General features: G+C 39.4%; 1 protein-coding gene across 3 annotated transcripts in view; it reads left to right on the top strand.

Moving 5' to 3' along the window:
• The first annotated feature begins 162 nt into the window (after positions 1-162).
• Positions 163-14,525, top strand: part of LOC121947826 (transcription factor COE3) — a 184,264-nt gene continuing 169,901 nt past the window's right edge. Inside the window, exon 1 of one of the 3 annotated variants that reach the window (XM_088080763.1) lies at positions 163-977. In XM_088080763.1, the coding sequence (XP_087936889.1) occupies positions 844-977 (134 nt within the window). In that variant the 5' untranslated portion in view covers positions 163-843. The remainder of the gene's footprint in view (positions 978-14,525) is intronic. The other 2 variants (XM_088080762.1, XM_042492963.2) reach the window with 2 other exon arrangements.

Below are 14,525 nucleotides of genomic sequence, written 5' to 3'. Positions count from 1 at the left end.
GGAAACCCTTATTTGGCGCGCGCTTGGAAAAAATAATGACGCAACGCGCCCCTTCCACCAATGAGGCTCCGGAGGTGCGACCAGTATTCAAATGAGCCTCCCTTATTTGGTGGTGTCTCCGCCCCCTCCCGGTGCACGCCGGTCCCCCGGGACTCCCCGAGCCTCGGACCCCGGGAGAAGGAGCTCTCCGCCGGGACAGAGGAGCCATAAAGAGCCGGGGAGGGAGGGGGATGAGATTTCTCGCTGCCCAATCCCCCTGTTCCCCCGGGAGCAGCAGCCTTCCACGGTCCGTCCCTCCCTCTTGTTTGCTAATCATTTCATTTTACTCCTTTTTGAAGCGGTGGCTTGTTTTTTATCCCACTTTTCATTTTTCCACAATCCGCGGCTGCTCGCCTCCCTCTGATCCCCGGCTCTCCACGCTCCGTTCTCCCGGCGTCAGGCTCTCCGGATCCCGGCTGATGCTCGCCTCTCTCTCCGCCGGCTCCTCTGAGATGCTCTCCCCGCTCCGCGCGCCTCTCTCCGCCCTCTTTTAACTTCACAGAGACGCCGGTTTGAAGCCCGGACCGCTGCGAGTCGGGGCTGGGATCTAAAACAACCCCGGAGAAACCCAGAGGGATCCCGGGCTCTTCTTTGGATCAGGACCCGGTACTTTGGGGAAGCTCGCTCGTGTGTCCTCCTCCACCCCCCTCCTCCTCCTCCTCCTCCCCTCCTTCCTGCATCGCTCCTCTTTTCTCCACCTTAATCCAGGTGGTCCTTTGGCATTTTTGAGTGGCTGGTACAGGGAGGATTATTCTTCTTCTTTCTTGTTTCTGGTGAAGACAAAGTTCCCAGAAGGACACTTTGATGTTCTCCATCCAGGACAGCCTCCCCCGGGGGGCCCTGACCATGAAGGAGGAGCCGCTCCCCACCGGCATGACCCCGGTCCGCTCCTGGATGCAGGGCGCAGGGATTTTGGACGCCAACACAGCGGCCCAGAGGTAAAAATATCACCAAAACTCCGCTTTTTCATCTCTCTGCTCCGCGGTGCCAAATCGGTCGTTTAATGCCACACTCGGAAAACTCCGGAGTGAAGGTGAAAGTCATGCTCGCATCCTGCAGGATCGGTGTGAAAAAGTGACTTTGACGGAGGTTCAGTGCGCAGCGAGAAAAGACGAGAAAACAGTCAAGTTCAGACCAAAGTTAAAACCAGTTCACAGACTGCTTCTTCTGCAGAAAGAGTTAAAGTGCAGTTAGTGTCAGTTTGAAAAATGAGAACCGATATGACAAACAGTGCCTTTATCAAAAAAAAAAGGATACAACCACTAAAAAACACAGAACAAGCGGAAAAACATCAGCAAACTTTTATTCCGAGCTGTCAGATCATCCAGTAATTTGGGAAAGCTCTTTGGTGCACTTGAATTGATGTAAAAGTGATCGTTAATAATTGAAAAAAAAAAGTAACGCAAAAAACGCATTTGGATGAAAAACAAAAATCACAACATGAAATCACGTCAGTCACAAACTGTCTCTCCTCCTTTTCTCTGTAATTCAGCCTGGCGGGGTTTAATGGTTTCAGCGCTGCGCGGTAGCCCCATCACACCGTCTCCCTCCTCCTCTCCGGCGGATTCCCGCTCACCAGCTGCCCGCTGCGAGCGGAGTCAGTAGCCGAATCGCTTCCCCGATTCCACGTATCTTTCCTAAGCAAAACTTAACTTGAAATCGTGTTTGCATGCCCCACACCGCGGCTCTGTAAGTTCATTTAAACAAATCTGACACGCGGTTTGGTGCTGCACGAACAAGCCGCGCGCAAAAGGGCGCAGAGACGCGGCGGGAGGAGCGCAAAGCTGCAGCCGAAGCACGCTGCTCCTCTGTGGGATTCCTTAGGAACATTTTAAGGTTATTTAGAAGATAATTATCGGTATTGATACTTTATTATTTAATGAAACCACACATATTTTTTATTTTCTACAAACATCGTTTATAGTGGCAGTGGGTTGAATTTCTGTGAATTTAAGCGATATTTTATTTATGAACCAACTCGGGGAGGAAATTAAGCAGAATTTAAGTGGGTCACAGGTTAAATTAGCTTCTCACATGCAGGATAAAATAACTTTACGTTTGACCTCCGTGCACCGATCCCGACAGACATCTGACACGCCGAGTTTTACTGTGAAATTAATCGATTTAAACATTTTTAAGATATAAAGCTCATAAACTCACGCAATTAAAGAAATATTTTTTCCAACGCGGAAATGTGATTGGCCAAAATACTTAATTTTATTAGTATAATATATGTGCTATTTAAAATAAAAAAAATCTCTGTAGAGTTTCAAAGGTCACACAATTCTCTTTTTTATTTGTCTCAAGCGTCTGAAGTTATTTGCGGTAAAATATGCCATTAATGAGGAGAGTTTTGAGCGCCGAAATCGCTGAAGTGTCTTCTAGGTGAGCTGAGGTGAAATTTGACCGCTTTTATGAAATAAATCAAAGCAGATTTTTTTCAGCGCTTCCTCGGAATTAAATCACCTGAACACAACGAGAGAAAATCCATCAGCTGCTGCAACAGTCTGATGAAGCTGAAGTGACCGAAACCGCATCCATCACCTCCGCAAACACGCGCACCACAAACTTTAACAGTTACTCGTGATTCCCGCGTGCTTTTATTTATGTTTGGATTTGTTTCATGCAGGGATTTAGCGCATAATTCTGCAAAATTAATTCAAAATCTGCAACAAAAAGTAGACTGTAAAGCAGATGCGGTTTAATTTTCAGTTTTTAATGTTATTTAATGAAGCGTCATTTTGCGAGTAAATCTGAACCCAGAATCGTGTTACATCCTGCAGTTTAATGCACAAACCAGTCAAGTTTCTGATTAAAAACACATTTTAAACACCTGTTTCACATCAGAAGTCATTAAAATCCAACAGTCAGGACCTGAAACAGAAACTTTATTGTTTTAATATGTTCACACAAAATACAAGACAGAAACAGACACACAGCTTTATGCAAAAACAGCAGAAAACTGTAACAGCTGTCAGGCAAGAAATACAAAAATATATATTTATGTGCAGAAATAAACACTGGAAAGCAAACATGATTTTCTTGATTTTTGATCATTTGTTTTGCATATAGAAAGTCAGCAAATAGTAAAATAACATCCAAGATGACTTCTTAAAATGTTTGTTCTGTCCAAAATCCAAAGACACTCCGTTATTTATCAAGGAAGACAAAAGAAAAACAGTAAATATTAATATTTCTGAAGCTACAAACACAGAATTATTGTAATTTTTTGATTTAAAAGATATGTTAAAAGACTAATCAGCTATCAAAATGGTTCATTTTCTAATCGCCTTTCACCTTTAATTTGAATACACATTAAGCGGTTGGTTGTTGTGCAAAGCTGAATAGATTTAGTTTCTGTGTGTGCGGAGCTGGATTATGTGCATGTTGATGAATACATTTACAGTATAGACAGCGTGTTTGGACTCATGCACAATGCTGCATAATGTCTGTGTTACACTTTAACATATATGACACACATGATGCAAAATGAAGTTTATATCTGCAGCTCAAATTCCCAAACTTTTCAAACTTCAGAGTGACAAACATGAAGCTATTGTGATGTTTAAAGATTCAGAAAGCTGCTGAAAGGTCAACATTTTAATGTAAAGATTTAACAGACAGGAATCAACACTGATAATTCAGACTGATGAGAGAGAAACAATAGGAAAAAATACAAAAGCAGGCCGTGCATTTGAGGAAGAAAAGAGACGTGTTTGTTGAGGCAAATAGACGCTGAAAAACTTCTCTCTGGAGAAACACTCTTTGTCTTCATCACTTCATGAATTTTAAATCTAATTGAAGAAGTTTGAGGCAGAAATTGTCCCCGGAGTGTGTCGGTGTGTAAGAGCAGCGTCTCACTTCTCTGAACATCCAGAAACATTTAAACCTCACTGCAGAACACAATCCCTCATTTAAACACTGAGAAACTTTGACCCTGAACCGATGAAAATGAAGGCTGATCTGACGTTAATCATTCAGAGTGTTTAAATAAGAGAACGTGAGGTGTTGAAGTGGATTTTTAATGGATTTTAGAATAGATGATTCTGGATGTTCTTGTTTTCGGTGTTTTTGTCCATTGGTATCGTCAGCGTGATGATCTTGTTTCTCTAGCTGTTGATTTGCTGTTGATTTTTTTTTTAGAGATAAATAATGAACTTTTCAGTTTATTGAGTGAGTGTGAATGTTGTGTTTTCTGCTGGGGGTTACAGGAAGACACCTTTTTGAACTGTATGTGTCAAACCCAAAATCAAATACCCCAAATCTGCCTCAGAGGGTTTTACAGTTTACTCAGCAAGAAGAAAAAGAGAAAAAAAATCATTTCAATTCCTGAAAAGAAGGGTAGAAACAGAGGATGGAATCCCTCTTTTTGAACTTACAAACACACAGGAGGTATCAGGTATTCAATAAGAAGTGAGAAAATGACTATTAAGTGGAAAAAATATAATTTTATAGAAATAGTAAGTGTAAAATGTCCAAAAACCCAACAGAATTTGGATCTACTGTGACATCTGTGATATAGAAACATTATATCAGTGTTGCAGAGCTGACAGGCTGCGTTCACAAACCAACAGTTAGTATCGGTTTTCTGAGTCTCATGCATGTGTAAAAGCGAGCTGTTTGTTATTTAATCAATCAGGTGATCTTCAATCCTGTTATTGATTAATGCTGAATGATCGGCTTGAATAAAATGTTGAAATGAGAACTTTGTTTTTAAGATAATGAGTTGAAGACTCACTTCTGGTCTTTTACTCTAACTTTAAATCCATATTGATCAGTTTTACTCATTACGTAGATTTTTTTTTTTGGCGTTTGAGTTTTTAGATTTTAAAGGAAAAGCTTTGCAACAAGTACGTTTTTGCCTCATTTTGCGGTCACAAGTGGACGTTACTGAAGGGCAGCTGCGTGATACAGATAATAACCAAATACATAAAAATAAAGAAGCTATGTGAGAAAATGGATTGCATAAGCTGGAGCTTTAGCTGTTTTCCAACGTCGACAAATAAATTCTGGAGCTCTAACTGTACCGACAATAACAACTCAAAATCTCAAATTTGACCTTTAGTGTGTATTTTTTCAAATATTTTCCCAAATAAACAATAAAACAGGAAACAAAGGAAATGCTGGACCAGAACCTGACAAGTGCTCTGACAAATGTCTGCTTTGTGATGCTGATTTGAGAATGTCTGACTAAAATCTCTGTTAGGTCAAAACGTTACGCAATTAAAATAACTGTGAGTTTTTAATACAGTGTGCAGATCTCCAGCCTGAATCTTGCTTTAGTTTGACTTTTTTCATCCAGCGTCTGTAAAGGTTTTTGGATGTGCGTTCCCAAAACTCTGCTTATTCCTTAATGTTGGAAAGTTCCCACTTAAGTTCTGCAATTCCAGAGCAAATGCTGCAATAGTTTCTGCTCATACCTTACAAAAACAGGCAAAAAAAAAAAAAAAAAATCAGTTGAAAGAGTTAGGGTTAGAGTTCTTTAATTGATGCGTTTGAGAAGTCTGTAAAATTAAGCGATTTCTCCATCGACTTTAGTGAGAAATCAGCCAAGCATGTCGTTAATAACTCAACATGAAAAGATAAAGAAACAAGAAGCTGAATAGTAATCCAAACTGACTGGAAAGTAACAACACTAAAAAAAGGGGCATAAATATAGTGAAAATAGTTTGTAAGATGCAAACAGAAGCTAAATTCAGTGTTAAAGTAGCAACATTTCTGCAATCTTCAAACCAGAGTTGATGAGGTTTTGTAGAAAAATGTCCTCAGAGTGTGTCGGCGTGTCAGAGCAGCGTCTTATTTCACTCTGCTGAACATTTAGAAACATGCAAACCTCACAGCAGAGCACAATCCCTCAGTTAAACACAGGTAAACTCCCCCGAACTGAGGAGTGAATCAGTAGCTTTGACTACGAGAAGATGGAAATGAAGCCTAAAGCTCCTCCGTCTGATGTGACGTTAATGATTCAGATATTCGACATGATGGACGTTGAGGGTTTCTTGAAGTGGTTCAGCTCTTACATGTGTTTATTTAAGGGAAGATGAGGCATTTGATTTACTGATTTAACGGTTTATTATCGGAGTGCAGAGATGAGGAGATGATTAACGTGTTTCTGTGTGCTGGAGTTGTGGGTTTGATCTGTCCTTGTTTCGCGTTTCTGTAGATTTGTGCGGATTATTTCTCCATAGATATGAATCATGACACTAAGATATCCGAGTGTTTGTTGTGCTTTGTGCTGGGAGTTGCAGGAAGACGCCGGTTTGAATCCCCGTGTGGTGAAATCTGTTTGTGACGGCGTCAAATCGATGTCGGTGTCATCTTACACGCAGTGCAATTCATGCTTTTCCTGTTTCTGGTTTTCTTGTACAAAAAAAAGAAGTCACAAGTGTAAACCCACATTTGTATTTTTGTGGTTTTGTATGTGAGTTTTGGTGTGTTGTATTTATTCTCGCACTCACATTCAAGATATTTGTTGAATGAAGTTAGTTTCTGAATCCCTTCAGACCTTCATCAGAGAGTTATTTAGCCAGAATCACAGAGAGTAGACAGCAGGTCACCTCTGCACAGCTAAACACACTCATCACAAAGTTGGAGATTACTTGGGAACTGAATTCAAACAAGCTGGGGTTAAAAAAAACATATATAGAGAAATTCTTTTCTTTTTCATCAAGATAAGATAAAACTTTATTAATCCTTGGGGAAACTGTTGTGCAGCAGCTGCAGTGCAATGTAGGAAAACAGTGCAAATTGTAAAATAAACACTCAATATTACAAATAATGTTGCAAAAAACAAATATACACAATGTTAGTGTTACGGTGAGGCGGTAAAACAACATGTCAACTGATTAAGATAATTCAGGAACTTTTTGGTGATTTCTGTCAAAAATATCTTGAACTAAAAGAAAACCCCAAACACAAATTATTTTAAAAATCGTTTTTTCTCATCAAGGCGATTTAATTTAGTCTTTATTTTGTGGGGATAAGAAACGGCACGAGTTTCTGTGTCGGTCTCGAGCCCCGGGGCGTTACAGCGACACTGACAGCACCAAAAATCCCCTGGTACGCCGGTCTGTCACTGTAACTACGTTATCAAATCACAGGTCAGCAAAAATGATCATTCTAAATATCATACAGAACGTTTTCTGCGTGTTTGTTGACATGCCACAAACATTTTCACGCACACAGAGTGACAGTGAACGAGGTGACGATAACAGTCTAACAATGTTTTTCTAATGTCTAAAAAAATTAAAATTTCATTTCTCTTTAAAACAGTGAACTTGCGTTGTTATTCCTCTACAATATCATAATTTAAATCAGACTTAAAATGACAATAAGGTTGTTACGGTGACGGACCACAGACCCCTCGGCCATCTGGACGCCCTCAGCGATCTATAAAAAGAAAAACATTTTCTCCACATGTGAACATGAGTTCATGTTTTAAACATTTCTCACGTGTTGGAGATTAATTTCACCTGCAACGTGATAACCGTTCACACGAGAAAACTGAAACACGTCCAGAAAATCTGTTTGTTTAAATCCACCTGTGACTTTGTTGTTCTTGTAAATTTGTGTCGGAGGTCAGAGGTCAGCGCTTTGTTTCACTTCACTATTGTGATACTCAAGCATGTCTGTGTGTGTGTGTATGTGTGTGTGTCTGAGTGTGTGTCTGTGTGTGTCTGTGTGTGTGTTTGTGTATGTGTGCATGCGCGCGCAGATCATACATATTATGGTGTGTAACGGTGCGTGTTCGTAGAGTTTGTAGTTTGTTCACAAACTTGAAAATAATTTTGAAATATTTTTGCCGCCTTTTGCATCTTTTTATTAAAAAAGTGGACAGTAGAGTGAAAATATTCTGAGAGAGATGAGCAACAAACTCTGGTTTGACACCTTTAAAACCCTGATTCTCTCTGATAAATGAAAATATATTAAATCTCTAACAAAAAAACAAACACAAAAAATACACACAGCCTTATCTCGGCCTCTTTAGAAATCAGAAATACTTTACTGAGCCCTCGGGGAAATTGCGGCATGTTACAAATGCTCTTATGCTGTAAGTGTAGGCATAGAAAAGTAATAAAGAAGCAGAAATAGAAATAAGAGGTAAGAGAAAAACCTGTATTATACTCCAATATATTACATGGAATAGCCAAAACATATACATATACAAAACATAAGAAATATGATAAGTATGTAGCTTGAGACTTCTCATCACAGGTTGAATGTCTTCGTATGAGTCATGAGCAGTTTAGTGATTTAAAAAAAAAAAAAATCTGAATATTTTGAGATGACTGCAGAGGTCAACTGTGTTTCTCAAAAGCATAACTTAGGAAAAAAACTACAAAATAAATGTTTTGGACACTTGAGATTTAAGAATTCATGCATTTAAAAAAAAAACAAAAAACAAAAAAACACGACTCTTGTCCAACATGTTGCCGTTTGTTTCTGTCCTCTTCATCAGTTTGGTGTTTGAGTGTCTTAGTGATTTGAATGTTGCTGAACGTGTGTTGAAACTGACAGCAGTCTGCAGCTTTCTGTGTGTGCATTCTTGAGATTAGAGACTCAAATTCGATGATTTCCCACCCTGGTTTTAGACCCTTTGTTGAATCCTTGTGTATTGAGATCTGTTTGTGACAGCGTCAAATCGATGTCAGTGTCAGTTACACACAGAACAATTCACGTTTTTCCTGTTTTGGGTTTGTTTGGTATTTCTGTGCTTTTGTGTGTGAGTTTAGATGTGTTGTATTTGCAAGATATTTGTTGAATTAAGTGAGTTAGTTAGCTTTTGAGGCTCCGCAGACTTTGATCACAAAGTTATACAGCTAAAATCACCAAGATTAGACTACAGGTCATCTCTGCACAGGTGAAGAAAGTGACTACAAAACTAGAGATAACGACAGGACAAAAAAAATCCAGTGAAGAAGTAAGACTGTAATATCAATATAAGATTAAACTTAATTTATCTTGAGGAAAACTGTTGTGCAGCAGTTTCAGTAATAGGAATGTGAACAGAATATTATCAGTAAGGTGCAAAAACCACAATTACAGTTAAACAACATCAGCTGAACTTGTTGGTGATTTCTGTCAAAAATAACACTGGGCCCGTTGTTGGACTCCGAGACCCAAACTATCTACCTAAACTCTGTTAGTACCGGTCAGATTATTAGTCTGTTTTACTTCTTTGATCATATTTAAATCATATTGCTGTAATGCTAAACTTGTACAGATGTTTGCGTTTGAGCATTTGAGCAGTAAAATGAAATGAAAAAGCATCTTTTTGTTCAATTTTCGGCACCAAAACTTCTTATGAAGTCACCGTGTTTCTAGCTGAGTCCTGAAACTTGTATTTTCTTAGAACAAGTAAAATAATCAGCATTTACCTTTCAGTCTGTTCATGTTTGCATCAACAGTTTCTTAAATCCGCTGTTGTTTGTTCTTATGATTAAATTCTCTAGTTTGTACTCTCTAATATTTTGTCTCTATTGTGATAAATGTTGAGAAAACACAAGTGACAGCGATGAAAATAAGTCCAAGACCTCATCGTCCTGTCTGTAACAAAGTTTGATGTCCTGTGTTTAGTGAATGTTTTGTAATGTCAACAAACAGAACTAAAAAGCTCAGTGAAAGAATATAAAGCGACATGTTTTTAGGGTGAAACATAGTTTTCTTGACACTTTGGAACTAAGATCACTTTTCTTGTGCTGCATTCAGATGTCTTTCACAAGTATTCAGACCTGTGAACCCTGAGCCAGTGAGTTAGAAGTTTTTTTTCAGAAACATGGGGGGAAAATGCAATAAGCAACTTAACAAAAATAAATGAAAATTAGAAAGAAATTAGTAAAAAGTAAAAGAAAAAAGAAACAAAGGAAAATAAAATGAAAAGAAGTGAATAAATTATAATAATTCTGTAACATAATTTGAAATATGTAATTATGATATATAGTTTTTCCCTTGATATTTTTCACTAGAGTTTAAAAGTTTAAAATCTACAAAATTTCTTGCAATTTTTGGAACATTTGTTAACAAGTTGCTCATTGCCTTTTCCCACATGTTTTTGGAATAAACTGAACCAACTTCTTCAGGGTTCAAACGTTTAAATACTTTTGAAAGCGTCTAAAGGCAGCACAAGAAAAGTGATGTCGATCCAGGTTTAGAAGGGTTAAAAAAAAAAAAAAAAATAGACTTTGAGAAGTCAATAACAGGCAGAAATGATGTGTGAAGATGGAGGTTTTTCTTGCAGTGTTGGTAGGTGTGTGTGTGTGTGTGTGTGTCTGTGTGTGTGTCTGTGTGTGTGTCTGTGTGTGTGTGTGTGTGTGTGTGTGTGTGTGTGTGTGTTGGAGCTTCAGGTGAACAGATTTCCCTCGACCCTCCCTGACATCGCTGTACAAAGGGGAGAAAAAGTGAAAGTGGAAAAAGAGCGAGGAGTGAGTGATCCTGCCGTCCACGCCCTATCTTTGTCTGCTGGGGTTAAAGGAGGGGGGAGGTGGTGAAGGTGGTGGAGGGGGTTATAAAGTACAGGTTCCCAGGCTCGGTGGGGGGAGGTGGGGGAGTTCAGGTAGCGTTTGGACGAGTTAAATAATCGTCAACGTGGGGATTCCCCACTTCGTCTGCAGCGTCATTCGTCACCGGCTCAATCATCGGGGGTGTTTGGCGTTCCACTTGGCGCTCCCCGGGGGCGAGCAGGAGGGCGGGTGGGAGAATTTGTACGTGGAGAGTCTGTAGAGTCTGGCAGTGATGGATCGGAGAGCTGAGAGACTTTTTATCAGAGAGCCGTAACTCATGACGGTGGCCGAAGAATGATGGAGGAGGTCAGCCGAGGCCTCGACCGCTCACTACCTGTTTTTTTTCTCCTCCTCATTTTCAACATCTTTATTCTCCCACTCGGGTGAGAACAAATGCACTTCCTCCTGCATTTGCATTTGTCAACACCCTCTCCTCTCTCCCTCCCTCCCTCACTCCTCCTCCTCTTCTCCTTCACGTACACACAATTAAACTCTCCTGAACGCCGCCTTAAGAACGTGTTAGATAATTAAACAGCCAGCAGATGCCGCGTCAGCCTCGTTACTGTAAATCCTCCCCGACACGTCGTCCTCGTCGTCGTTGACGCCGCTGTTGAAGTGAAGTTGACTCGTGTAAATAAACCATCGACTCTCGAGCTCGGCTCTTTTGTCTCCTTGTGGCCTCTGCAGAGTGTCAGCCGCCGCACGCTGCCGCTCGGCTAATCAGAAGCAGCCATGCACAAAAAAAAGGAAAAAAAGCTGCAAACAATTAACCTCGAGCTGCGTCTGAGAGGAGCAGGTGACCAGGCTAATGGGCTCGGCCAGCCAGGGTGTGTGTGTGTGTGTGTGTGTGTGCGAGTGTGTGTGAGTGTGTGTGAGAGTGAAGGATGTGTTTGGGAGGAAACAGCTGAGTAGAGAAAACATGCAGCTGCATTAGTTCGGCGCTCCATCCATCCTGAGAGGGAAAATGTCAAAACATCACAAAAAATTCTCTCCTTCACATCCACATTTGCAGTGAGTTTGACACCAACAACTGAACATAATTTCCCGCCAAAAAACAATTGGAAACAGCCACTAGAACAAGCAAATTCGGATGTACAGATCTCTGAATGCACCATTACTTAGCACTGCTTTATTTACCAAAATCCATTTGAAAATTAACATTTTTACAGCTTTATGAAGACATTCTGTGTTTAGTTTTCTTCTTTTCTCAGTTTGTCTTCACATGTGAAAGAGCAAAATCATTAGAGGGTAACTGAAACAAAGTGGGTTATATTTCTTGACAAGGGAAACTCAGATTTACGGAATGCACCAAATTCCATTTGAAAAATCAGCATTTTTTACTATGTTGTGTTTACTCCTCTTCTTTTCCCAGTTTGTCTTAAAATGTCAAAGAGCAAAATCATTGGACAGAAACTGGAACTAAGAAGGTTTCAGTACTTGGCTAGAAAAACTCAGATGTACTGAACCTTGAATGCACCACAGGGACCAGAGTTTTCTAAATAAATGAAGAAATAAAGACTGAAATGAGCTGAAAAGAATCTGATGAGAAACACTTTCCAAAAATACTATACTATATAAATAGTATTATTTTCATCTGTTGGAACTTTATCCACCAAATTTCATTTATGTTTTTTTTACAGCTTTACAGAGACATTTTTTGCTTACTTTTCTTCTTTTTTCAGTGCACCTTAAAGGGCAAAATTATTAGAGAGTAACTGGAAGGAAGCAGGCGTAATTTCTTGCAAAGCACCACAGTGACCACAGTTTTATGAATAAATGAAAAAAGACTGAAATAACTTGAAAGTATTCTGATGACAAACAAAAGATACTGCTGCTACTTATAATAATTATAGTAATCAGATTACAATGCTCGACCAAAGAAACTTTGGATTTACAGAGGCCTGAGTTTGATGATTTCAGGCGAACAGATGCGCATTTTTACTCTTTAGAGGAGTTCAAAGTTACAACACTTTACTGTAAATGTTAGTGATTTGTTTGACGGAGCAGCTTTGTCAGTATTATTAGTATTGATGAGTGTGTTATTGATGTTATTGTTCACGTTGAAGGGGAAGCTACAGAACAAACAGCTGCAGGTCCGAGTTTGACGTCCATGAAACCTGCTTTTACGATGCATTTTCACACATCGAACACCTCACAGAACGTACTAATTAGCACACATTCACACACACACACACACACACACACACACACACACACTCGTCGGTCAGGAGTGTGTGAGTGTGTGCAGAAGCCCTTCAGTCTAAAGACTAATTTGTTGGTAATTGCAGCATGACAGGAGCAGCCATTTCAGCATCGAGCCACCGTTTCCCCGAGCCAGTCGCTCTAATTAGGAATGACACACGCTATTAAGGTGCACAAATGGAAATCAGTCAGCGGGCGTTTCCTCCCCAACGGCACCGCCACCGCCATTGTGCCCACAGCGGGCCGCAGGCGCACCAAAAACCTCCCACCATGGAGACAACACCCTCAAAACAACACAATATCAGTATGTACTGCAGCAAAGCAACGTAGATACATAAAAAATACATAAACCAGATTCAGTTATGTAATTTGATTACTTTTAGTTACTCTCAGATGAAAACTAAATCATACCTTGAAAGGAGACGAGAATAATATACATGCGAAGAAGAGAAAAATTTAAATAGGTGATTTTTCGAATGGAATTTGGTGGTGCTAACAAGTCTAATGAAGTCAGACATTGAAAACACGACAAGGATAAAGAAAACAACAAGAAAATAAAATACTAAATGTTAAATTGGTTATTTTTCTAATGGAATTTGGTGGTTTTTACTGGTCTCATTGAATCAAATCTTGAAAAGTAGGAAATGGAATCACTAATGGACCAAAAATACAGCATTATTATAAATGACAATGCGGCATTATAGTATTGTGGTAACACATATTGAGATTTATACTCCTTTTCATCTGCAGATTTATGTCCCCAAAGGAAAACTTTGTTGCAACAAGAGAAAGTTCTCAGTCTGTCCATCTGACTTCAGCCATTTTTATTGCAGCAAATTATATCTACTGGACTGAAAAAGCAGTTGATTTTAATATTTTATTACCAAAAGTCTAATTTGTACTGGTAATGTTAATAGTTGACAGTACTTGGCGTGTGTGTATCGATATATTACCTCGCAGAAATATTGCAATATTATGCTGTATGGATTTTTCCCCACCCCTAATATAAAGATGACAAGAACAAAGAAAACAGAATGTTAAATAGGTGATTTTGTCGATGGATTTTTCTGGTTCTTACAGATGTCAATCAGTCAAACATGAAAAAAGAGAAATAATGATACACAAAGAAAACAGAAAGTGTTAAATTTGTGATTTTTCTAATGGGATTTGGCAGTTAATTAACAAGTCTAGTTAATCTAGTATAATGCAGAATGTACTTTTGTCATTTGTTCATTGTGTGATCACAATTAACTGAGCTGTTATTGATTGATGTTTGATTATTGATGAGTGAGTCTGTTTTCTGTTGTTGGTCTTTTAATAAAGGAAAAATATCCAAACTTTTGAAAATTAAGTACAAAGGGAGAAAAAAAAGTAGGTAGATGAAGGAGAGATTTAGATTTATTGATGAACTTGATCAGTGTTTTGATTTATCAATGAAATCTGGAACACAGGAGGAGGAGGAGGAGGATGGTGATCAGTTTGTTTCATCCAATGACATAAAACACACACACACACACACACACACACACACACACACACCTGTTTGGTGAACTCTTATTAGCCGTGTAATATGAACTAATGAGTTGAAGCTGAGGCATGGTGGGAAGACAGCAGGCCGAGAGTTGTGTGCGTGCGTGCGTGCGTGCGTGCGTGCGTGTGTGTGTGTAAAGGAGAACACACAGGCCTGATAGGGTAAATGTATTTGTCAGTAATTGTGTGCAGCCCTGCATAAATCAACACATGCGCACACACACACACACACACACACACACACACACACACACA

This window comes from Plectropomus leopardus, chromosome 8 (assembly GCF_026936395.1).
Source record: "Plectropomus leopardus strain MGB_pleo_1.0 chromosome 8, ASM2693639v1, whole genome shotgun sequence".
NCBI classification, from domain to species: Eukaryota; Metazoa; Chordata; class Actinopteri; order Perciformes; family Serranidae; genus Plectropomus; species Plectropomus leopardus.
This window is presented reverse-complemented; position numbering and strand designations above follow the sequence as displayed.